Source organism: Malaya genurostris, chromosome 3, assembly GCF_030247185.1.
Source record: "Malaya genurostris strain Urasoe2022 chromosome 3, Malgen_1.1, whole genome shotgun sequence".
Lineage (NCBI taxonomy): Eukaryota > Metazoa > Arthropoda > Insecta > Diptera > Culicidae > Malaya > Malaya genurostris.
Genome location: NC_080572.1, coordinates 35,184,677 through 35,212,207, shown reverse-complemented (window position 1 = coordinate 35,212,207; position 27,531 = coordinate 35,184,677). Strand labels below are relative to the sequence as shown.

The 27,531-nt window shown below is 35.9% G+C and overlaps 1 protein-coding gene across 12 annotated transcripts in view; it reads left to right on the top strand.

Moving 5' to 3' along the window:
- Positions 1 to 16,651, top strand: part of LOC131435488 (uncharacterized) — a 682,557-nt gene extending 665,906 nt beyond the window's left edge. For 11 of the 12 annotated variants that reach the window (XM_058603427.1, XM_058603419.1, XM_058603426.1 and 8 more), the window contains 5 exons: positions 7,193 to 7,412; positions 7,475 to 7,766; positions 7,825 to 7,953; positions 8,009 to 8,354; positions 8,417 to 16,651. In XM_058603427.1, coding sequence (XP_058459410.1) covers positions 7,193 to 7,412; positions 7,475 to 7,766; positions 7,825 to 7,953; positions 8,009 to 8,354; positions 8,417 to 9,509 — 2,080 coding nt within the window. In that variant the 3' untranslated portion in view covers positions 9,510 to 16,651. The remainder of the gene's footprint in view (positions 1 to 7,192; positions 7,413 to 7,474; positions 7,767 to 7,824; positions 7,954 to 8,008; positions 8,355 to 8,416) is intronic. The other variant, XM_058603428.1, reaches the window with a different exon arrangement.
- Positions 16,652 to 27,531: the final 10,880 nt, after the last annotated feature.

The window sequence follows — 27,531 nt, the reverse complement described above, 5'->3', positions numbered from 1 at the left end:
TCAACTTAAACAACTCAGACTAAATATTCAAAAAATGAATAAGCACAGTTTCTATGAGAAATTTTTTTTGAAATTACTTAGCCTTCCTGATATAAGAGAACGGATAATGTTCATAATTGAAATAACGCAAGAAGCAGTATCATTGATAAAATTTTTGGAAACTAATGATTTTATATTGTTTGATGTTTACGATAAGATCAATAAGTTTATCGCGATGTTTTTGACGAGAGTCTATGATCCCGAAAAAAAAGCAAATGCGCTGGATGAAAAAAAGTTACAGGAGGATGATCTCTTGAACGACGAAGATGTTATTCTTTACAAATCGGTTTGTGGTGGTTCTGGAAATACCGAACAGTGAACTACATTCAAACAACGCGTCAAGAAACATTATTTCACTTTTTGTAAATTATTTGTTCGAAAAAAAAGTTCTTTGCAAATTTTTGAAGCTTGTGAGTTTTATGAAACCCCAAAAAGTAAAGATGGGCAATCGTTCCAGCAATTGGTCGAGCTGGCCGAATTGGTGAATTTCCACCTTGACAAAACCAAAATTTACGAGGAGGTGGTTCTGGCAAGTGTTTGGTTTTCAGTGGACAAAACTTCGATTATATGCTCTCCGACCTCGAGTTCTTCAAATTGCTATTTCAGCAGAGCTGTTACCAGGAATTACAAAAACTCGCACTCAAAAATATTGATGTCTGATGGAAGATCCCTTCTCGGTGAAGACACATTCAATAATGCAAAGAATATAATAAATGGAATGCTATTCCTCGACAATATTGTCACTAATATTGTTTGTGATAAAAATCTCATTCTTAAAGCAAATTTTTCGCGACAGGCTTACGAGTAAAATCCGACAACAAGAGAAGTCGCTGTCTCAGGGAGCGAAAGCTAAACAAGAGGCGATAAATATAATTGAAAAAGATATTGAAGCAAAAAAATTAGTTTCTCTGAAGTCTGTTTAGCTTTTTCCAAAATTACAGAATTGTAAGCAATTTAATTTTCACTGTTACGATTCACCTAACTTAGGACATCGAAAAAGTTATAGAATAAAAACGAAATCATTTTCATAGGATTTCTCAGTAAAGTTTTGTATGCGGACTTATTTATTGAGTTTATATGACAAACTTATTGACATTTTTAAATTATATTCAAGTGTTATATGAAACTATCGTGTGTTATCCCGTAGATAGCGAAATAGACAAAAACAAAAGTCTCAAATCAGTATCGTGCGGCAAGAACAGATGGGTAGAAATAGACTAGTGATCATTGTATGTGTTTCTGTTGAATTTGTTTCCGTCGATACGGGACTGTAAGTGAATACCGTAGTGGCTAAGTAGAGCGAAGCATGCTTAGTTTCGTCCAATCAATTGGACTTTCTCCTCATGTGTTTTCATATGCAGGGTAGTTTAATTGGTAAAACAATTTCCCCGGTTAGGAGTTAGCTACGGGTTCGAGTCCCGTCTCTGCGGTAACATTTTCGCGGTTTTCATTACATCATTGTGTTCACATGTCGGTTTTTCAATCTGTTTCCCCGTTAGATACTGATCATATTATATTCAAGTAGATTTGCAAGTTCTGCGGTAAGTATCAAGCGCATAAAAATTGTGGTACAAACGCTTCGCTCGAATATCGCGCGTTTTTAGTTTTCAACTTCGCGCGTTTTGATTTTGAGATTTTTCGTAACAACCCTGGACGTATTGACGTCAAAATCCATTTTTATTAAAAATTCCAGAAAAATTTTTTGCTTGCAAACGAACAACTTTGAATGAAAAAGACACCGTTGTAGTTCACCAGCAAATAAAGTAAATACGAATAATTTAAACCGGAGAGTATGAAAATCGTTCGAAATGTTTTCGAGATGTTACGTTCTCCGCAACGGTATTTTTCAAAAACTACTATTTAAGATAACACCAGCCATGCAATGGTTCTCTACACTCTGAATCGGCTGTGAAGTTCTGTTGAAACAGATGATCAAATTCCACAAAAGGAATGTAATACCAAGGCTTCTCTTGAACCGATTTAGCTGCTTTTGTCCAAGATCATCGAATTGTAGTTTGTTTATATTGAAAGAGATTTTTCTTCAGGAGTGCCCAATACCGCTCAATAGTTCGCTACTTTGGCCAGTTAGGTGGATTATCCTCTTTCGGTTTAACATCTACTCCATTCGCTTTATACCATTCCAAAACATTTTTGGCGTAGTGACAGGATATAAAATTATGATAAAAGAGCAAGGGAGCGTCATGGCTGCGTTACAATCGCTTCGTTAGGCATTTTTACGGTATATTTCCTTGTTTACCGTTCCGGTAGTGATGAAGATTTTGCATGCTCGACCACAACTGCATATTGCTTGCCAGACCAAATATTTATTGAAAAACTTAGCCTTTTTTTATCCAGAAAGGATCGCAACATGGCGGAAGACTTTCCGGAAAGCTGTTTAAAATCTTCCAGCACAACATTTCCACCGTGCAATAACACGTAGGAAAACTTCGTCAAATATTTTCGATACTACTCGAATTTCAACCGTCACATTCTGTTTATCATTATAGTTCGGTACAGCATTCTCCTTGAGCGTTCAGTTTTCTCCGGTGCTTGGAAGTATGCACAAAATTTGGAGTCACAGCACGTACCGAAAAATTTAGTTTCTTCTGCAATATTTGCTTTACTTCGCGTTCTACTGGTGGCTTCTGAGATCCGTTTTTGCTCCACTCCCAGCATTCCTGGCTGTTGTCAAACGTATATCGAGCTTTCTATGCAAAATTTTGATGCATCGGAAATATTTGAAAATGTCTGAATATGATAATAGTAATTCGATCACCAGTTTGGACTGGCTCTCTCATTCTCCCGACTCATACCCAATTGATATTGTTTGTGCTATCATAAAGAGCAAACTGTTCAGAATTTTAGGTAGGTATCTCATAAAATTGGGAAAAATGACATCCTTTTTAACAAAAAATTCTTTGGCTTTGAAAAAACTATTCATTAGGATTAAAAAAAAATACTTCGGTGGTCTTACAACAAGCGGCCAGAACGTCGACCATGATCGATGGAATATATCAGATCAGTTGGTTCGTTTGGATTGGCTTAGGAATTTTCTATCGGTCGCAGTTTGCGAACGTTGAAAGGATTGATGGTCTTTAGTATAGCGATTATTTTGAATCGATTCGAGTGTATTTCACAAGTACCGCTTCTTCTGAGACTCTGCCAGTCTCGAAAAACTTTAATTTTATCCATTTAAGGCAAATCAAAGAGTTTACTCCTTGGTAGTACAAATTTCGCTTCTTGATTTATAAAGTATTGGGTTGACGAAAACTTCACACCGGGTTTTTACATCAAATTTGAAAATAACATACAGATACACATGGTGTTTTTATTATGAACTATCAAAAACAAAGGTTTGGCAAAGACCACTGCCTTATTGGGTTTCAAAGCATTCACCACGAAGATCAACAACCTTTTGCATGCGATTGAGCCAAATTCTGAAACACATCAAGTGTTTTTTTTTCAGTTTCAATATCCAGGCTCAGAATCTTGTCTCCAGAATTCCGGTCTAGAAACCGGGTTAGGAATAAAGTTCCAGAATCAAGATTCAAAATCCGTGTTCAGAGTTCAGATCGAGAACACAAGTTCAGAATTTATTTCTAGTATCTAGAACTTAACACCAGCTTTCAGTATCAGAAACCGGGTGCAGAATTCAGATCTAGTAAGCAGGTTTCGTTTCCCGGTTCAGAATCCAGCAACAGAATCTTTGCTCAGTACTAGAATTCCTGTTTAGAATTCATCTTTAGAATACGAGTCCATAATTCAGGTGAAGAATTTGGGCCCTGAATATAAATCCAGAATCTAGCTTCAAGCCAAGTTCAAAGTTCAGCCAAGTTCAAATTATGAGTTCTGAAATCAGCTTCAGAGTCTAGGTCCCGATTTCGAAAGCGGAATTCAGGAATGCCCATTTGAGGAAAATGCCATCAACACTGTGAAGCGTCGAAGTGATTTGATGAATTGACTTTTGTCGTGAATACGACTTACTTTACTATGGGGCGCCATTTCAAAATTTACCTTCTGAGAGAGTGATAAGTTTTTGATCGTGAATATCACTTGTTGTATCTAATGAATCAACATAATTCTTGATACATGCCATCGGAAATATGATCACAATTTTATGATAAAATTTTCAGTTGTGTGATATAATCTCAAATAGCTCAAAATTAAACTTTTTTGAAATGTTTGGTATAAACGAGTATCAAAGAGGATAATTCACAAGGTGCGTTTGCCTTTCTCGTATTTTGAAAGCTCATAGCTCAGTGATCTGTGGAAGGATTTATATAATCTAACTACCAATAGAATCGAAAATTTTCAACTTAAGCGTGTATAGAAAAAGCATTGAAGTATTTCAATAGTACACTATTGAAAAACCTGTTTGATGAATGCGAGATGTCTGCTTCTATACAAGAGCATCCATATAAAAGTTGAGTGGTTCATTTTCCCTACCATTTTCTGAACTACTGTTGCCGAAACAAGACACACATCAAGAACCATCAAAATCAGATCTAAATGCAGATCTTGTTGATTGTGACAATTCAAGGCACTTTTTAGTGCCCCAGTTTATCATTAAGAGTTAATTAAACTTTAAATATTTCCTACCAAAAGATCCATCAAGATGGAAGTTAAAATAATTTGCACCGTCACTAGCACAATCAATTACGAACGGCAGTGATGATGTTGAACACATCTTTATACTAGTGTGGGGTCGTGTGAAAATATGCCATGCGAAACAGGGTTGCCATATATACAGATTAATCTGTATAATAATAATAATAATAATAATAATAATTATTATTATTATTATTATTATTATTATTACTCTTGCATACCCAAGATCGTCGATACATTTCAGACCATTGCAATTGTCTCTTACCGAAATTTCGAGAATAATCAGATATATTCGAACTTCATAGCTCCAAAAAAAATAAACTACAAATTTGTAGTACCTAGCCTATATTAGAAAATTAAAAAGGATTTGTAGCTGTTTAATGTAACTAATCTGTACTTTAATGTAGGTGCATCGCTTCAAACTCTAGAAGTGAAAAGGGGAAAAGCTTGCACAATTCACACAATCAATCAACTAACTGATATTCGGAAAAGTGGTGGAAGGGTTCTAGGTTTTTCGTATTCTCGACATCCAGTTATGTCTCTGACATTACCCACCCGCCTTTTTTAGAATAAGTAACCTCGCACGAGTGGCAAATTTTTATCGTCATTCTGTTGATCTTTCGCATTTGTGGAAAATGCCTTTCACATTTTTGTATCGATTCTTTTCAAAGTACTAGTTAGTTAATAACAAAGATTTTATGACGATAATTTCTCCATTGAAATAATAAAATCAAAAGAGAAATAATGGATCAAGATCGAACCCGTTTTATGTTAGCCACATTTTTTAGGATTTTAGCTTCGCTTCTATTTGCGAAATTGTATCTGTGAAACTCAAACAGAATGCTGTGAATTTGAGAAAATTTCCATCAACACCAAAGCTGTTTTTTAGAACCAGTATTTTTTCCAGAATAAAGCAAAGTGCGATATTTTCTTCAATTGAATTAAGCAAATCAACATTTTTGCGATTATTAGTTCCACCTTATCGCAGTTTTTCGACCGTTTTCCTTGTTGATTGTTATCGTTCAAAAACGCTGTATTCAAAGAAATCATTTTTATGAAGTTAGTGTCAATACCGATTTAATTCGCTCTATATACAGTTGCGATCGGCTAATTTAATTGTTTTGTCCGAGAGAGATTTGCTTTGTTTGTCGCTCGCATCGAAACTATTTTCAAATATATTCAGCAATCAGTATTCTTTTTAGTTCCTTTAAGAACCAGAAATAGATCTCGTATATATTATATATTTTTTATCGTTCAAATGCTAGCGACAAAGCAATTTGAATTTCAATTTCTGTGTTATGAACTTCTTTCGTCTGAAATTAACAAAAACAAAAAAATTTCTCTAACAAACTGAATTCATCTGCCAAAATTTGGGACAGCAGATCTATTCTACTGATTCTAATTAATATGGCTTAATCTGCTTGGAATGATGACCTATTTCGCATTAAGTTTTCGGTTTTGTTTGAAAGACTTCCACCCAAAGAGTTTATTGGAAATACAAAAATATCTTCTTAACTATAATACAAGTGGAGATACATTAAAACTGTGGCTCCAGTCACGTAAAACTCTCTCGCAGCTGGTAGCCACCTTTTGAACCGATAAGTTTACCATTTTTTACCCGCCCCAAGAAATTTATTACTCCGAAGAACAACTCATAAATTTCGGCATCGAATGGAAAGTGCAGCTGCTACCAATGCAACCAATTACGAACTAGCAACATTTAGAATTTACAACTTACTTCAAATCGCACCTTAATTTCCCTATCGCCCGAAAGTTTTTCTTCCATTGCTGAAATCGCATCGACCGGCAGGGATTGAGGCAAAGGCAGCACCCATTTCACTTCGGTATCGTTTTCAATTTCAAGTCTTTTTCCGCAAGTTGAAATTCGTTCGTCGTTGCTGTGCTATCGTGTTCCGCTGTGAAGTGGGGGCGGTTCGACCTACGTGTGCAGAAGCACAAGTGGAATAAGTTAGTTCAACGACAAGCAACACAGTGCAATAGCACCTTTCCCGATGCAAAACTTGTAAATTATTATTTCGAAATTATTATTTTGCCCAGATTTTTTTTTCGAGTGTTTTCGAAAGCAAACTCGCATGCGTGGAGAAACTTTGAACGATGCAGAAACTTCCCCCACTTCTTTGAACAGAATGTTCAGCAGGTGGGTAATCTTGACTTTGTAGTACGGCAGCGAGTTTGTGACTCAGAATATAAATGCAACTTTCTTGGCGGAAATCCACCAAAGAAACATCGACGGGGGAGGTGAATGGAAATCTTTGAATACATTGAACAACGGCTCCGCCTCATGGCTCGTCTGGAGAAGCAAATTTCTGTGGATTAAAGCTGGGAAGTGAACTTTTCTTAATTTTTTAATATCGACTCACTAAAAGTTAACCCTCTGATTCAAACAAAGGAGCACAGTAAGGAACGGAGTGATGATTCGATTGTGGAATCAGCTGAGTGTGCGAAGTAAAAGTTTCTCGAGGTTAAAATCATGCATGATCCTTTATAAAAGATGCTATGCGATTTTTTTTGTCTATTTGTGCAGGAGCTGGGATCAGTGCAATGTTCATCAAGATTACCTAACGGTTCACGATGGAAAGGCACAGGATACACCAGAGATTGCTAGAATCTGCGGAGGTGAGGCTCTTCCAGATATAGTGACTAGCGGGCCGGATATGCTGGTGGTTTTCAACACTTCACCATTCGATGTACCATTCCATCCAAATCCGGTGACATTTCTACCTGGCTTCGAGCTGGAGGTACACGTAAGTATGATCCACACTGTCGACATTTATGAAATACACTGAAGTGTTCCTTTTCCGGTCAGGTTCTTTACGTCAATTCCAATTCCCAATCGTATATTCGACAGCCAGGTCGATGTGAATTTTCGATTAGTACTTTCGAAAGCCAAACCGGAGAGTTGGAAAGTCCCCAGCACACTTTACCGCCGGAGAGTTCTTGTATCTATCACTTTCAGGGCCGACGTCACGAAACTGTTTGGATCTCATTCATCAAGTATCACTCGGCAATCGACCCGACTGGGTTCGAATCTCCGACGGAATGCGTCACACAGCTTCGCATCTGGGACGGTCGATGGTCGGTTACTTCACGGCCCTACGGTAAGTTGAGCTCGGTGTGTCAGTGTTAGGTTTATTGAATTGCTGTACAAACTTGTAGTATTCTTAGGCTCACACCCGGAGTACACCAGGAATGCCAGCTTGATCGAACAGATCTGTCGGGAAGAGGTTCCTCGGTTGTGTTCGCGCTCGCTAGTGACTAAAGGCAGTCGGCCTTGTTCTACCCAAGGTAAGATTTCACTGTGGGGAACGAAATTCAAATTTCATGATCATTTTTTAAGCAGAAAGTTACCTATCGACGGGATCAGATCTTACAATAGAATATCGTCCAAGTCCAATAGGGACGGCTCGACTCTATGGACCAGCCTCGGCATTCAAGCTACGCTATGAGTTCGTTGACAATTCTTTAGGAGGTGCTCCGCTTGAACCGTTGGTGGCACCTTCTGCAATGCCAGAGCCCGCCGCGTTAATTCAGTTTCATCCCAAATCTTGCGATCGGGTATTTCGGTCTTCATCCGCATCCCGAGGAATTTTCCGATCACCGTCAAATGTATTCCTGTATGGACGAGGTGGATCGTCCAACATTTCCTGTACTATCCGATTCGAAGCTGGACTCGGAGAAAGCGTTAGGTAATTTATGAGGCCTGTGTTGATGAGAAGAATAAACCCATAGCACATTTCAATCGTTCTAGACTTTCCATCACACGGGCTCGGTTCGGCGGCAGATCCTGTCAGAACATGCAAAATCGTGCCGGTCGTTGGCACTGCAATCATCACACTGGACCAATTGCCGATCTACGAATAAGTGAAGTTCCCTGGACGGATATTCCTCCACTACCGCGTGACTGTCTCTGCTCTGACGTGTCGACCTCGATAAATCTGTCCCCATTGGCAGCAAGCATAGTTGAAGTTCGTTTCACTGCCCTACAAATGGATGTGGATCAAGATTTCCGGGACTTTTATTTCGAAGGACGGTACGAGTTTGAAAAGGATGGTTGTGAAACCGATTGGAGTGAGCGACGGCTTCGAGGTCGTAGTGGCGACGCTTTCCTCAGACCAACGCCTTGTCCGGCTCTGATCCAGCCATGGTTACTGGAACCGGATACCGATGGAAGTTACTTGGTTCTGAAGATGAAGGGTTTTTGGATGCCACCACTTCTTCACTCTGCTCCACCCTGCCCAACGGATTCCCGGATTACGGTCTATTCCACAAACAATCCGAAAATTTCTCGTGATTTATGTCCATCCGGACCAGATGTAGTGGCGTTTTCTGATGGGTGGGACAGTGCAAATGAGTTCAGTGCCCTGGAAGTCTCGAGAAGCCTCATCATTGAGTTCAAAAGCTCACGGAAGCCCAGAGACATCGAAGGAAATGAGTATAAATTTTCCTGGATGGAAATCTATCCCGGTAATGATTGTCCGTACAAATGTCAGGAGTTACAAGCTTGCATTCCATCAGAACTGTGGTGTGACGGTAAAGCCCACTGCCCATCGGGACAGGACGAAAGTGCCAGCGAATGTGACATAAGACTTCCTCTGTCACCACTGCATGTTGGCATTGCTGCCGCTACGTTGACTCTCTTTCTCTCGTTGGCTGCCGGTCTTACCGCTTGTGCCCGAAGGAAACGGGTCGAACAGAAGCAACAACTGCAAAGTCACATGGAATCGAACGGTCACTATCCGCATCATTCGACGTATTCGCACTCCAACCCGCACCACCACATGGCCAGCAGTCACGCACTGACGCCCATCTATCTGGATCCCACCAAGGACAGCTTCTGTTGACAAGAGCTGGAGACTTCGGTGTAGCCCATACCGAAGTCCCAGGATTTCTACTACTTTGCGTTCAATCGCTAGTCGATGTCGCTGGAGGGGCAGTTCCGCGACGTGAACGAATTCTGGTGATATTTAGTGTAGTAGCCCGAATGCGAAGGTAGAAAAAATGGGGAAAGATATCCACGGAAGGTGCACGCTATAAATCAATCTGATCGGAAAGAGCGCTCGGTCGAATCAGTTGCGAATGTTGCGGTAGATTAATGGACTAACTAGAGTAAGTGATGGGGAATAAAAGGGGAAGCCTCTGAAAGTAAACGAGATGAGAACGAATTAGTTTGAGCAAAGAGTGGCGGGATGAAGGAGCGATGTGTCAAATGGAAGTTGTTGTTGATTAGGTGCGATAAATGAAAGTTTATGAAAAATAGTTAGTGGTATTTGTTGAATTTTTAGTCCATGAATTGACTTTTCATTTGTAATGTGGATTAAAAGAAACTTATTTCTTAAGGTTTCCTTTTTTCTATAGGTCTTTTGACACGAACAGTTTTCAAAGTAGACCTTCCATGAAATGCACCAGTTGATTCGTAAATTCGTCAGAAAAAACATTAAAAATCCACTCGGTGACCCACTGCCCGCCCTGTCACTCTGCCAAAGTGATCACACAATCTATGCAAGAAGTGACCGTAATGAGCTGAAATTAGTTTTAATTAAGACAATCAACTGCTGACAACGGCTCATCTGTCGGAAACTGTTCGAAGCGGGAAGCAAAAATAATAAATGATAAACTTCCAGCGAGAGAGGACACGCGATTTGATTTGATAAAGTTCCAGTCAAGTGACCATTCATCAGTGTGCCAAAGAGAGTGGCGAAATATGATGAAAAATTCCGTGGCATCATGAATCAAGGAAGTTATTCCTCGCCCTTCCGCTCTATCGGATCCGTTGAAAAAGGGATCGCTGGATCTGAGGATAAAGGAATAGTCATTTGCTAACGAAACGCAGAGGAAGTAATCGAGTGGAAAGCGCAGACAAGACATGCTGCGGTTAAGAGCGAAAGACGATTTGTTGCTCAGCACCTCTCAAACTAAACCATTATTGAAACTAAAGATAATATCTTGTATCTGTAAAAGTCAGCGAGAAACAGATTTAAGTGCGATAATTAGGAAAAAAATCGATTGTAAATTTCGTATCTCTAATAAAAGAATTATGGTTGTGAAGAATACTGCGAAGATGCTGTGAGCGGTTGGGTGAAGAGAAAAAAGAGGGCAGCGCCTGTTGCTGTAGGGCGTGTTATAGATAGAACCGACTAATTGGGTAAATAAATAATGTAATGTCATGGAAAGCGGTACATAAATAACCTGATGTAAATAGCCACAGAGTGAACGCGTGCGTTAATCTTGCAATCCAACTAGAACTGTCACTGATGAATGTTGTTTCGAGTACTAAAAAAGGCCACATTTCGATGGTTTATAGTTATTAAGCAGAAAAGAAAAATATAACCTGTACCATACGAACCGATGCAATGAACTAAGTGTATTACAGTAGCCTTAAGAAATCTCACAATCTTCGTTCAAGCGAATCACACTCACACTTCCAGCAAACGACTTGATTTACCTTAGCCTCTCTTCCCTACAGAATTCCAACCAACCGCGTTGCAATCCACAAAAACCAACTATAAATCTTCCACCTCACTAGCAAGTAACGATGAAATACGTGAGTGTACATAGAAAAGAACAAAAAATAAGGGAATCGAAAATGTTATTCCACTATGTTCCAAAAATCTAGTAAATGCAATCCATATTGATTCCTGACTAATTAGTGCCGTGGGTGCTATCCTGTAAATCTCCTATCAACAACAACAACAAAACGAATAAGAAAACAAATGAAACATAGTATATGATATTCGATCAAGGCTCTGCAGATCTCGGATAAATGTCTTTGGGAAACAGGCAGTGCCCCGGCAGACCGAAAATGGATATTTTTGTTCTCGAATCGTCAAATAACAATGTGATTCTAAGTAGTTAAGAGTGAGCTAATGAGATGAACGAAGGTAAAATATAAAAAAAGAAAAAAAATAATGAACTGTCGATAGAAGGCGAAGACAGTTAATACAAAGCGCATCTACTATAGCAAACTTTTTAGAAATAGCAAACATTTTCGATGGAAGTTTTTTGAGCAGGCCTCACTCCTGCGGAAGCAGTGACCAAGCTAGGATTTACAATATTTCTGGTAATGCTTCAATATTGGCTATACAACCTTCAACCCTTAAATTGTTGTTTTTATTGTTTTTATTTTGCTATGATAAATAATTTTTGTAATTAATTTTGGCTGACTGGAAGTAAAGTGGTAGGCACAAAAAGACCTGTAATTTGTGAATCAATGAATTTAAAAAGTCCAATAATGATTGCTTCATAGTATTTACATTAGATATAGCCCAGTTCGAACGCAATCTCGATTTTTTCATCAGCGATCAGGAAACGATCACAGAATCAACGCATTTCTTCCATATCACCAGCATGGATGTCCTTGACTGCTCCGCCACTTGGTCGAAACCAATACTTTGAGATTACCTAGTATTTTTCGACTGACCGAAATTTCGGACGATTTGGAGAATTCATTATTGGTGATCTTATTGCCAGCATACCACTTCAGAACCACCTTGAAGTAGTGATAGCTGACTAAATCGGTGAAAAGTGACCGCCATAATGCTTGCGCGGAGATACACGCTTTTTCAAGTTTTCTTCTATCTAAGTTTGGGATGTTATCATCGACGATGCGACTAATGGTTTTGTATTCAGACCACAACTGCAAATCGCAGGTTTTGAACATTCGACAAACTTTGGCACATTAGCCAAAGGCATTTTAATTGGACCACTTCGGACTTTACTGGTGCTTATGCACAATATGTTTTTCTCGAGTTCAATTTTATGTTATTTCTGAACGCGATTGACTACTTTGATCAAACCTGCACCAGTTGATCTCTGTAGAAGTATAATCAAACCACTGTCAAAGATTATCGATTCCCAACACAAGAGGTGTGCTAGTGGCGCGAGGGGCGTACCAATCAAATTTCAAACCTAACCGGAATTTTCATTTTAAAATTCCCGCGCTTGTCCAATCGGTAAACTTTTATTCTCTCAACGTTGGCAACACTTTTATACACATTCTGTCAAATTTGACGCATATCGTACGATTAGTTATTGTTTGGCGTCTATACAAAGAAGTAGAAAAATTTTCGTGTGGCGATTTTTATAATTTATAAAAATTTAGAACATAGATAGATCCACACCTCATCACCAGTTATGATGCTTTCGATGAATGTGGAGTCACTATCTGCGTTGGAAGTCATCTCTTTGGCCACATCAACACGACGCTGTTTTTGAATGATATTTAGCTTTTTTGGCACCAGCCAAGAAGCGACGCGTTTCAAACCCAAAACATCAGTTAAAATGTGTTCGGTTGATCCATAAGAGATGCCCAACAACACAGCAATCTCTCTAATCGGTACAGAATGATTTTGCAACACGATTTACTTCGCCGATTCAATGTTTTCTTCAGTAACAGATGTTGTTGGGCGGCCAGGGATCTCATCATGATTCAAGCTTGTACGATCACCTTTGAAGCGTTTATACCACTCTTATGCCTGTGTTTTTCCTAGACACGATTCACCAAAGACCTTTTCTAACATTTTCAACGTTTCGGAACACTTAAATCTATTTGCAACACATAATTTGATGCACGCACGTTGCTCTAAATTTTCATCCATTATAAAAATCGCCACACGAAAATTTTTCAACTTCTTTGTATGGACGCCAAACAAAAACTAATCGTACGATATGCATCAAAATTTGACAGAATGTGTATAAAAGTGTTGCCAACGTTGAGAGAATAAAAGTTTACCGATTGGACAAGCGCGGGAATTTTAAAATGAAAATTCCGGTTCTATTTTGATCATAAGGTATATACAGTATATCCTCCCCAGAAACAAATTTATTGTTTTGAAAACGGGCTCAAATGTAAAATTAATACTATACAATGTTTGAAATAGTTTTGAAATGTGATCAAATTTGATCTTGGACTGATTTCTGCAAACCTACACTAAAAAAACACCGTAATTATTGCCTGTACTACCTTGCTTCGCATCTTGTAGCACGCCGTGAAGCAAAGTTTTTCAATCTCGTACAGCACTAACCATGGAGCACAGGCAATTTACCAAGCAAGGCAACTGGTCTGCTCAGTAGCATATACTCTCACACATCCAGTTTCTCTTTAATTTAGTTATGTCAAGCAAAGTGTTCACAGCCGGTTTTTTTGTTAATTCGTTCGTTTGAGGATTCACAATACAAGAACTGGTTACACGTGATACTGAAACGTTGGCTATAATTTCGCTTATATTTATAGATTCGCGAGCTTCTCTAAAACTTCACTTTTGCTCCAATTGACTAATCATAGCGATGCTACCCAGCTGATAAATCGCTTACTCCTCCAAATCCATCGTCTCCATAAGAGAAATCCATTAAGCCAACATAGCATCTTAGATGTTTAACTAACAAAGTAGGACACTGCTCGCTATTAATCATAATTTCAATCAAATATAATTGAAAATACGTGGCTTGATACATTCAAATCGAAATATTTCCAATCAAATGGTGAACTAATATTCATAATTTATACAAAATTGACTGAGCTGTACGTGTTCAAAACCTGACCACATTTCTACGTGTATTTTTCCTTGAGTTTCTAATTTGCACTCCTGTATAAAACGAAGATGTGTACCACATCAAAATTGAAAAATAATTGACTGAAGTTTTTAAATACCATGCGCCTGGGATTGCAAGTGGCAGCGTTTCACGTCAAGTGTCATGTACCATTAGACTCAGTTCGTCGAGATCACAAAATGTATGTGTGTATGTGACAAATAATGTCACTCAACTTTTTCGGGATTACAAGATAATATGTGCAAATCTATGAGAGAATGCACACTCAATTTCCTCGGTAATTTCCTAACCTATTTCCAGAATCTAAGATTCAAATGAAAGGTCTTGAAATTATTTAAAAAGTTCCGGTATTACAGCACGATAAGTGAAAAGTTTTCAATCTCACGAGTATTTTTCCCAAGTACTGGCGAAACGAGGTGCAAATTTTTATAATACTAATAAATTTTTCTACTTGGCAGATTTTGTTAGAAGGTTGATATATAAATCAACTTTGGGGCTACTAGTCCGTGGTTTCCGGTTCCGAAAGCACCAGGTAGTGAAGAAAACCTCCAAAAACGAAATTTATATCTATTTCTCAACAACGGTTATGCCGATTTTTCCAAATCTTAATTCAAATTAAAGCTCCCATTGTCTTAAAAATACTGTGCAACTTTATCCAGTTTTGACTTTCGGTTTCGAAATTATAGGGTGATGAGTGTCAATACTTTAAAACAGTCATACAAAATAATTGCAATTTAGAAGCAATTTTTCGCGTTTTTTTTCTTCATGTAGTACCACAATGACTGCGCGTGTCTTAACGATTAGATTTGTTTTTTGACCCATTTCTCTACTAATGAAACACATTTTTATAATGAGATGATATTTTACGATCTTGAGAACAGATAATTATATTCTTTTGTTCCAGGCTACATCATAATGTCGTAGAATTAAAGTGTTATAACATTCAAATATTTTAGGTGCTAGCCTTTTTGAGTTTGGAACACATAACCGTCATTAATTTTCTTTTCGTTTCGATTTCGGCCCGTCAGTGAACAACAGTTTGTGTTTATCTGTTATGTTACTTATAGTTTACATCTTTTCGATTGCGTTTAAAAACGAGCGAAAAACGTCAGATACAACTGGACTGATGTCAATACTGTTGTAACTGATGATCGAAGAATATGTGAACTACCACTATCACTAAATTGGTTTTTATGATTTGATTTGTGCACTATACAAATATGTCAGGGTTTTGTGAAGAAGGTCGAATGTTGTTTAAGCAATGTATGTTTATTTTTCCGAAAATAATGAACAACAACAGCAAATATGTTGGTTATGCTATCAAACTAACGGAAATAGAATGCACCGATTTTCATCCTCTGCCTAAAGCTTCCATCGAAACAAATCAAACTGAAAAAAATCCTGGAAGGATTGTACTTACTGCAGAAAAACTAAGAAATCTTTAGACTGAAATATAATCTTGAGTAAAAATAGTATAAACCACAGATAAATCATACATCATAAGATATAGTATTAACTCAAAACAGAATCAGCTCAAATTCCTTCCCATTGGAAATAAGTGTGCCCATCTCCTATCAAACGAGAATAAAAAATAAACATTAAACAAAAACTGCAAATCTGTGTGGCTGTTCGATGAGGCAATTTGTTAAATGTGACTATTGTTTTATTCACTGTAACCGGCACTTACAAATGTGTATTTGAATCTGAAAATCAACTAGCAAAATACATCAACGGATTTTTATTGCTTGAAGCATCGCTGTGTCCATTTCCAGTTGCACTAACTCTCCAAAAAACAAGAGGTTGTATAGAATTGTAGTGTCGTATAACTGTGGATAAAGATCGAATCCGGTAATCATTTTTTGCGAATCATGAAACAGTAACTAGTTACTTCGAAATGGAGTTTTTCAAAAACTGCCGATTCATGCGAGATCCTTGAAGAAACCATTGATTGTTGACTCTGGAACGAAAAAGTGTAACATTGAGTGAATAAATCTGTAAATACTCTAGCAAAAATAACGAAGAAGGTAAAAAAATCCCAAAGCAGAAGAGTCGTGGGTTAAATTAATATTAATCGCCCGAAAAAAGGTGATTCGTTAGGATATAAGTCTTATTTTAGATCGTAAGCACCTTAGATTAGGCAAAGAACTAGTGATGAATGCAGATCTGGTTCCCTCTAACTTATCTCGCCTAGTCCACACTGTATTTCTCCCTGAGGTGGAATCAATTCCATTTCCATCATTTCGAATTTGTCTCAGTTCATCAGACGTCGTATAACAATCTGAAAATATTACGTACCCCCTGAAAACGGTCTGAACAGCGTCGTTGTATTGGCAGAGACAACTAAAATAGATGTAGTCTTAAGTGAATTGAAAGACAAAGCTGTATTTCGTTTGTAAATAATATTGTTTCTAAGAATAAACATGAGAGAAAATGAAAATATATGCCCTATTGTTTATTTTGTGAAATTTGCCCCTATGATTTATTTTGTGAAATGTTTCCGTTTAAGAAATCCTCAATCTTTGGAATAAAAGCCTGCACTAAATTTCCGGATGGAGACTGTAACTGCTTTCGGGCTATTTTTTGAAATAATATTCGTAAATCACGTGTCGTTAGTTTCATAAACTCGGAATTCGTTATATTTTGTCGAACTCGTCGAGAATCAAATCCAGAATCACGCGGAAAATACTATACTGTTGATTCATTAAAAACAAGTACACTGCAAATTCAGAAAAGGATACATTCAGGGCAATGCTTTTAGAATAAAGCTTAAATCCTTAGACATTACCATTATAGCAACTAAAGACAAGGATGCAAGCTTCAAAATGGGATAAAAGCTTCACCCCGTTGGACATCCCTACGAACATTGCGCATGCGCTCCGAAACTTTTGTAATTTTCTTTCGGGATCAATAAACGGTGCCATCTATTATCATTATAATAAAATGCTTGACAAAGTTTGATACATGCAATGATTACAGCAATATCTCGATTTAATCAGTCTTATGCCAAATTCGGAATTATCATATGCATTTTCGTTCCATTCAAAGATACGAGATCTGATCCAATACAATGGAAAATAGTTTCTATTTACAATTCTACGAAATTAATTGTTTACTTCAAAACATATCTCCACAGGTAACAAAACAATGTGTAAAATATTGAAGGAGCATTCTGACAAGCACTCGCAGATGTCGCCATGATCGACGGATTGAATTCACATGTGATTCGAACAATATGGAGATAAAATGTGAAAAGTGGTCCTCAGTGGTTCGAAACGGGAAATCAGCGGGACAAAAAAAATCGACTATTATTTTTTTCCTTCTGTGATTGGTGTTTTCACAAAAGTTGTTTGCAATCAACTGGTGCGAAAGTTTACTAAAGGGTTCTTTATTTGGATTGCAATCTGGCATCTTCAATTTAAAAATTATTACGCTTTACAGCAAAGTTTGAAGTAACTTTTCGGAAGATGCCACTTTCTCAGCTATTCATTTGATTGGGTTACATTAATTCTTCGTAGTAAAAGTAGGGTTACTGTTAAAAATTACTTTTTATATTTTAAATTTTTGCCAACTTCAATTAACTAACAATTAATTTAAGAACGAGAAAGTTGTTTTTCATAGAGTTGTGAAGCTAATTATTGCACCTTCTATTGCTTAACAAAGTTTTTTACTATGAAATAAATAAAGTTATGATTGGCTTTTCATCAGAAACTAGTTAAACTCTTAATATCCATATTCAATAAATGCAAAATCGAATAAAATGGTTTCTGAAAGGTCATAAAATAAGTAGTTTGAAGTAAACCTGAATGGGTGTTATTTTTGGTTTAAGTTTGTGTTTGAATTACTTTCCAAAAAATCAAATACCTCTTTAAATTTAAATTTTTGACTTCAGAACATTTCAACTTTTTACCTTTTTATTTTAATCAAATCCACCGCAAATGACAGATTTTTTAAATTTCATTTTGGTATTTTTTGATTTGGCTCAAATTTTGCATAAGCGTTATTCTTGGCCAAACGAAATAATTTGCATTTTCTATGTTTCAGAAACGGTGGGTCCGTTCGATCTGGTGACTTCTGTAATGTTTTAGGTAACTACAAGGACTATGTAAAAACCTGTTTTAATCCACCTAGTCGTGTAATAATGCTTTTCTCATTACACCACTAGGACCAGAGAAGATTTGGGGTCGATTAAGATTTTTTTACGGTTTTTCGCCCTTTTTAGTGATGGTATAAAATTTTTAACACACTTTACCCTATATTGCCGGATCCGGATAAAACTCAAGAATTTCTTACGGGACCACAGCACCTTTCATTTGAACTAAAGTTTGTGAACATCGGTCGCGCCATCTATGAGAAAAGCTAGAACACCAAAAATTTAAATATCTCAAAAAATGTATTTTGGTTGTTGTTTTTCTCATATAGAAAGGTTATGCAATCACTTGAAAAATCAACTAGTAAAAGGAGGGCCAAGTGTATACCATTCGACTTAGTTCATCGAGCTGAGCAACGTCTGTTTGTATGTGTGTATGTGTCAAATAATCTCACTAGGTTTTCTCGGAGATGGCTGAGCGATTTTGAAAATAGACTTACATTCAAATGAAAGGCCTCACGGTCCCATACAGAATTCCTGAATTTCCTCTGGATCCCACTTCCGGTTCCGGAAATATAGGGTAAAGTGTGTTAAACTTTGTTCACCGTCACTTAAATCGGCGAATCGAAAACCGCAAAAAAATTCTTAACCAGATTCAAAACTCCTCAAATCGATAACCGTTATCAGTAAGCAACTAAACAACCCGATTCTGGCTATCCTGATTCCCGGTCTCCGTTTCCGGAAGCACTGGAAATAGTGGTCATATATTTCAAAATGGATCTCACTCACTTCTTCTCGATTTCCATAAACTTAGATTCAAATTAATGGTCCACGGTCCCATACGTAATTCCTGATTTTTCGAAACTAGAATCAAAATTACACAAATCGATAGCCATTATCAGTAAGCATCCAAGCAAACCGATTCTGGTTGTCATGGCTCCCGCTTTAACGACGGAAGTAAATATTCATATGCTCAAAAATGAATATCACTCACTTTTCTCAGAATTGGCAGAACCGATATTCTCAATCTTAGGGTCAAATGAAAGGTCTTATGATCCTACAAAAAATTACTGCATATTTTCGGATTCAACAAAAATTTAAACCGTCGTTTAGAGTACGATGGCAAAACCGTATAAAAACTTCAAAATTTGAATAAAAACTAGTAGAGTTTGTACGTCATGTTAGTTGGTGGCCGTACGAACCGACTTCTATTATACCGGTTCTTAGGTTCCGGTGCTGGAAGTACATATAACAGTGAACCCACTTCGTTTTCTTAAGGATAAGCTACGCGAGCAATGCACTGTTTCATTCTGTATGTTATAGTAGTTAATGCACAAACAATACCTTAATTTCTTTCGAAAATCGAAGAGAAACATTTTGGATGCAATACCACAGTATTATATATATGAGAAAGGCATCATAACACCTCTTGTAGGTGGGCTAAATCAGTTTTTTATATGGTGTAGTTAAAAATCAAAGTAAAATATTTTAAATTTCAAGAATGGAGAAATAATATTTTTAAAAGTTACATATTTTCAAAATAAAGTAATTTTTGAAAACCGTGACAAACAGTCTTTTTTTTAAATACTTTTCAACAAAATTTTATGAAGGCAAATTTCCGATAAAATGCATGTTCATCAAAAATCAAACAATAAATAGCTCAGAATTGAAGAATGAAGTACAATATGATTGGTTCTACAGGGATTGCTAAGCGTGTTTTCTAAAGTGTTCCAAAAATTGTCGAATTCTCACTGAAAATAATATTTCCAAATTAGAAACAATACAAGCAAGAAGAGAAACACCAATAAAGTCAACAAATTCCAACATGATTGTTTTCAGTCAGGAAACATTAGAAGCGGCGTCAGCAATAACAATAGAGACAACGGACTCAAACGTTGCAGAATACATTCAAAAAGTTCATATTGATATTTTCAATGAATCAATCTCGACTATTGCCGTAGCCCCAATTGACAAAACAAAAATTTTTTTTGTTAAATATACTATGGAGAAATATCACGAGATAATAAACAGAATTAGACATATATTTGCTCTAAACAAGCAGCTCAAAGAAAAGTTTTCAAATGAATGTACGAAGAAAAGTTTTCCAATGAACTGTACTGCCTAAGTCATGGACAGCCGAGAAAATAAAGAAAAGATTTAATACGCCGATGTGGCAAAAAGATTACAAAACGATACAAATTGAATTTTCATCCTTTGCTCAACTCCGGCCTAGGAATTGCAAAGTATTAACAGGCTCAGGGACTTACAACATGTGTGTATGTACCACGAAAATGTCAGTCTCATTCATCATCCATAGCTTAAAAAATATGACTTATCTAATGAATTGAAAGTATATACAAATAGTTTGACATGTGAAAAGGAAATAGTGGAATGTTTTTTACGTCAATGCGAAAATTGCATAGATTCAGTCTCATTGGATAGTTTATTACAGGGTCCGGCACTCGAAGTGTAACCAATTAAAAATGCCATAAATTCAGTTTGGAAAATTACTTTTACTTAATTCAAAGTACAAAATGTGTAAAAATAATACAAAATTCAGAATCAATTTACTTTTGCTCGATATGACCACCTTTTGCCTTGACTATGGCCTTGAGACGGTCAAAAAACGAATCGCAAGCTGCCCGAATGTGACTTGCAGGTATTTTGGCCCACTCGCGGACAATAACTTTTTTCAGCGCCTCGAGACTGGTGTATCTTTTAGTTCGGACTTTGCTCTCCAAAATGGCCCAAAGAGAATAATCCATTGGATTCGCATCTGGTGAATTCGAGAGCCATTGTGTGGACGTGATGAAGTTCGGAACGTTGTTTTTCAGCCATTCTTGGTTCACTCGAGCTTTGTGAGACGGTGCCGAGTCCTGCTGAAACGTCCATGGTCTGCCACCGAAATGTTTGTCTGCCCACGGCTTCAAAGCAACCTCCAGAATACTTTCCCGATAATATGTCGCATTTACCTAGACGCCAGGCTCGATGAAAACGATTGGAGAGCGCCCATCTGCGGTTACAGCGGCCCAAACCATTATCTGTTGCGGGTGCTGCCTCCTGGTGGCCAATCGATGACTCAAATTCTCGTATGAACGGTCGGTCAAGTAAACCCTATCGTTTTGAGAGTTTACGAATTGCTCAATTGGAAAAATTTTCTCGTCAGAAAATACAATGTTCGGAAATTGACCGCTTTCGGCCAAACGAAGCAACTCCTTCGCTCTCTCAAGTCTAACTTGTTGCTGCTTCGGTGTGAGATCATGCGCCTTTTGGATCTTGTAAGGCTTGACCTTCAGATCATTTTTCAGTATGCGGCGGATGCTACGGTCGGATATTTTCAGTTCTTTTGCCATTTGATTGGCACTTTGTCGAGGATTTCGTTCAAGTCGCTTCTTCACTTTTTGAACCATCTCACGTGACGTTGCAGTCTTTTGATGACCACCTCCATGACGTTTTGCGATGCTACCAGTATTATTGTAACGAGTTATGGTGCGATAAACAAAAACTTTATTCACTTTAAGGTGTTTGAGCTCACGAACAATCGCTGGTTGTTATTTTCCATCTAAATATAAAGCAATCACACTATTACGTTTTAAATCCATTACTGATTTTTTTTCGCGTTCACTTTTGGCAAAATGCTTTCTTGCGCTTGTAAACAATACAACTCCGAACTGTCATTTAGCAAATTTCTAGAGAGCTGATGCCCGTGCGTCAGCTGCGCGAGCGGTCTGAAGTTGGTTACACTTCGAGTGCCGGACGTAAAAGAAATGGATGGAAAATGATGAAATAATTTTTGAACAATGGGTCACAACTGACAGATGCATTAAACGTTTATAAAACAGAAGGAAGAGTTTGTTTCCTATTTTGTTTAAAAGTTAGAGAAATTGATACCACATAATTTAATTAAAAGAAGAAGTCTTTCTTTTTGAAAGATACAAAAAATAACTTGCAGGATGGAGAATTTTCAGCTATATGTGAATTTTCTGAAAAATTCACTTTTATACTGCAAGATGAAGTTCAAAGTCATCACTGCGCAGCAAGCCACTATTCATCCATTTGCGATGTACTTTAAGCGAAACAACATGCTCAATCAATTAAGTTTTGTATTTATTTCCGAAGATTTGCGTCACGATTGTATATCCGTTAACTTATTTATGTGAATAAAATTTATTCCTTGTCCGATGGAGCTGCATCGCAATATAAAAATAGAAAGAACTTTTTCAGTATTTGCCAATATAAGAATAACTATGATATAAATGCTGAATGGTATTTTTTCGCAACATTGCATGTAAAGGACCTTGTGATGTCGTAGGAGGTACTATAAAACACATTGCTAGAAGGGCAAGTCTTGTTAAGGAACGTGAACATCCCATTAAAAATGCAAAGGAACTATTCGATTGGGCTCAAAAGCGAAAGGAGGAACAACTAACACGAATTTTCTTTTCCTATGCCACTACATTAGAGAATGGAAATACCAAGCAACATCTTAATGAACAATATTCAAAAGCAAAAATATCATTCAGGATCACAAAAATATCATTCATTCATTTAAGTTTCTGTAGATAAATAGAAATCAGACGATTTTCAAATTGTAATGCTAGTATGAAAACCTATTTTAATCCACCTAGTGGTGTAATGATGCCTTTCTCATGTACATATAATATTGTAGTATTCTATTCAAAATTTTTCTTTTCGATTTTTGAAAGAAACCAAGAGATTGTTTGTGCATAACATACAGAATAAAACAGTGCTTTCATCGCGTAAGTCATCCTTAAAAAATGAAGTGGGTTCACTATTATATGCACTTCCGGCACCGGAACCCGAGAACCGGTATAATCAAAGGCGGTTCGTACGGCCACCAACTAACATGACATACAAACTCTATTAGTACGCACTCTAAATTACGATTTATATGTTTGTTGCATCCGAAAATATTTTATGTGACGGTGTACAATATTGAACAAACTTTACCCTATAATTCCGGAACCGGAAGTCGGATCCGGATGAAATTCAGGAATTCCGTATGGGACCGGAAGAGCATTCATTTGGATCTAAGTTTGTGGAAATCGGTCAAACCATCGCTGAGAAAAGTGAGTGAGATCTATTTTGGTATATATTACCACTATTTCCTGTACTTCCGGAACCGGATACAGGGAACCAGGATAGCCGGAATCGGTTTGTTTAGTTGCCTACTGATAATGACTATCGATTTGTGTAGTTTTGAGACCAGTTTAGAAATATTTTTACGTTTTTTGTTTCGCCGGTTTAAGTGAGGGTGTACAATATTGAACAAACTTTACCCTATAATTCCGGAACCGGAAGTCGGATCCGGATGAAATTCAGGAATTCCGTATGGGACCGGAAGACCTTTCATTTGGATCTAAGTTTGTGGAAATCGGTGAAACCATCGCTGAGAAAAGTGAGTGAGATCTATTTTGGTATATATTACCACTATTTCCTGTACTTCCGGAACCGGATACCGGGAACCAGGATAGCCGGAATCGGTTTGTTACTGATAATGACTTTCGATTTGTGTGGTTTTGAGACCAGTTTAGAAAATTTTTACGTGATTTGTTTCGCCGGTTTAAGTGACAGTGTACAATATTGAACACACTTTACCCTATAATTCCGGAACCGGAAGTCGGATCTGGATGAAATTCAGGAATTTCGTATGGGACCACGAGACCTTTTATTTGAATCCAAGTTTGTCAAAATCGGTTGAGCCATCTCCGAGAAAACCTAGTGAGATTATTTGACACACACACACACACACACACACACACACACACACACACACACACACACACACACACACACACACACACACACACAGACATTGCTCAGCTCGATGAACGGAGTCGAATGGTATATGACACTTGGCCCTCCGGTCCAATTTTCACTTGTCGGTTTTTCAAGTGATTTCATAACCTTTCTATATGAGAAAGGCAAAAATGTAGACATTATTACACGATAAGATATCTTTCATAAATGCGACTCTCGAACGTTGTATATTAGAACATAAAATAAAATTCTTTCGGGGATAAAAGCTTTTTTTAACTCAAATAACCATCCGAAAATAGTTACAAAAATAAATACTTCCACTTTTTTAATTTCAAGCCGCTGTTTCTCAAGAACAGCAGCATATAGTGAAATTTTGATTAACAACTTTTTCACTGGAAATTTAGCGGTCTTTCATAAAATTTTGTTGAAGAAAATTTTAAATTTTTTGTATGATTTTCAAAACTTTATAAATATGTAACTTTTTTAAACATTATTTCTCCATTTCAAAAATTGGACAACATTTTAATTTGGACTTCAGCACCAACATATAAAAAAATAAAAAAATCTAGAATACTTTTAATGTGGAACACATTTTTGTTTTCTATATAGCGGTGCAAACTAGAAACTCAAGAAAAATACACGTAGAAATGTGGTCAGGTTTTGAACAATTACAGCTCAGTCAATTTTGTATCAATTATTAATATTATGTCACCATTTGATTGGAAATATTTCTACGTATTGATTTGAATGTTCATAGCCATGTATTTTTAATTTTATATCATTGGAATGTTGATTAATAGCTAGCAGTGTCATATTTTGGCTGCAAAAAATCTCTGGCTTACCGGATTTCCCTGCCATAGTCGACGGTTTTGAAGGAGTAAGCGATATATCAAAGGGAAAGCAGCGCTCTGATTGGTCAATCGAAGCAAAAGCAAAGCTGTTGGAAGCACGCGAATCTACAAATAGAAGAGAAATTATAGTTAACGTTTCAGTCTTATGCGTAGCTTGCTAGGGGTAGGTTGTTGCTACACAGCAAGACAAAAAGTGCCATAAACGATTTGAAGCTTTTATTGGTATGCTCTGATCTTCTGTCATGTAAGATTGAATGAAATCCCATGTTATGCCGTTTCGCCTGAGAAATTGACAACTACCCCAGGGTAAATTTTGAGTGCATAAGACTAATTTCTAATTTATATAAGATGAACTCGGTTGATAATGAGAAATATTTTATCGCTTCAACCGAAACCGCAAAATGGTAGTAATGGTACAGAAACGCTATAAAAATAACTGCTTGCATACAAAACTTGAACACAAGCTTGGTGAAGAGAAGCTTAAATATCGATATCCGTATCGCAAGCATGTACAAACATTTAAATGTATACATTTGGGCTATTGATGTAATTTCGTCGGCTACGAAACAAATACAAATCACGATAAATAGAGTCTATATTCTGGGTTCGCGTGTTCGGTGTTGATTCCCAATAAGGATCAATCTAAGCAGACTCTTGTGCATTTGCGGATTCAAAAGTGTGACGATTAATTGAAAATGTCAATCATTGGAAATTTTGGTTGCCTTGTTCCACATCAACGGCTCGAACAACCCCATGGGGCTGATCCTTGTAGTTTTTATAAATTATTTTAATTTGAAGCGTTTTTTGCTCTTCTCATATAGAAAGGCTATGCAATCGCTGTGAAAACCTACTTTACAACCGAAGCCCGGAGTGCCGAATGTTATATACCATTTGACTCGGTTCGTCGAGATCCCAAGATGTCGATGTGTGTATGTATTAGAGATGGGCAAAACAGTTCATTTAAAAAAACTGTTCAGTGATGCAGAGTTCTATTAAAAGAACTAGTTCTCGAGAGCAGTTCGTTCGTTCTTTTCATAGTTAATTTGCCTGTTGAATGACTAACCGAGATCTTAGTTAGAACTGAGGTTTCGTAGATTCAAAAAGGATTGCACAAGCAAATAAAAAAGGCCTACGACTTTGAACTGAAGAACTACCGTTCTCAAAAAAGTAACTATTGATCATTCATTCTTTCAAAAGAACTAGTTTTAACTTTTGAACTTTTTAACTTTTTAACTTTTTAACTTTTTAACTTTTTAACTTTTTAACTTTTTAACTTTTTAACTTTTTAACTTTTTAACTTTTTAACTTTTTAACTTTTTAACTTTTTAACTTTTTAACTTTTTAACTTTTTAACTTTTTAACTTTTTAACTTTTTAACTTTTTAACTTTTTAACTTTTTAACTTTTTAACTTTTTAACTTTTTAACTTTTTAACTTTTTAACTTTTTAACTTTTTAACTTTTTAACTTTTTAACTTTTTAACTTTTTAACTTTTTAACTTTTTAACTTTTTAACTTTTTAACTTTTTAACTTTTTAACTTTTTAACTTTTTAACTTTTTAACTTTTTAACTTTTTAACTTTTTAACTTTTTAACTTTTTAACTTTTTAACTTTTTAACTTTTTAACTTTTTAACTTTTTAACTTTTTAACTTTTTAACTTTTTAACTTTTTAACTTTTTAACTTTTTAACTTTTTAACTTTTTAACTTTTTAACTTTTTAACTTTTTAACTTTTTAACTTTTTAACTTTTTAACTTTTTAACTTTTTAACTTTTTAACTTTTTAACTTTTTAACTTTTTAACTTTTTAACTTTTTAACTTTTTAACTTTTTAACTTTTTAACTTTTTAACTTTTTAACTTTTTAACTTTTTAACTTTTTAACTTTTTAACTTTTTAACTTTTTAACTTTTTAACTTTTTAACTTTTTAACTTTTTAACTTTTTAACTTTTTAACTTTTTAACTTTTTAACTTTTTAACTTTTTAACTTTTTAACTTTTTAACTTTTTAACTTTTTAACTTTTTAACTTTTTAACTTTTTAACTTTTTAACTTTTTAACTTTTTAACTTTTTAACTTTTTAACTTTTTAACTTTTTAACTTTTTAACTTTTTAACTTTTTAACTTTTTAACTTTTTAACTTTTTAACTTTTTAACTTTTTAACTTTTTAACTTTTTAACTTTTTAACTTTTTAACTTTTTAACTTTTTAACTTTTTAACTTTTTAACTTTTTAACTTTTTAACTTTTTAACTTTTTAACTTTTTAACTTTTTAACTTTTTAACTTTTTAACTTTTTAACTTTTTAACTTTTTAACTTTTTAACTTTTTAACTTTTTAACTTTTTAACTTTTTAACTTTTTAACTTTTTAACTTTTTAACTTTTTAACTTTTTAACTTTTTAACTTTTTAACTTTTTAACTTTTTAACTTTTTAACTTTTTAACTTTTTAACTTTTTAACTTTTTAACTTTTTAACTTTTTAACTTTTTAACTTTTTAACTTTTTAACTTTTTAACTTTTTAACTTTTTAACTTTTTAACTTTTTAACTTTTTAACTTTTTAACTTTTTAACTTTTTAACTTTTTAACTTTTTAACTTTT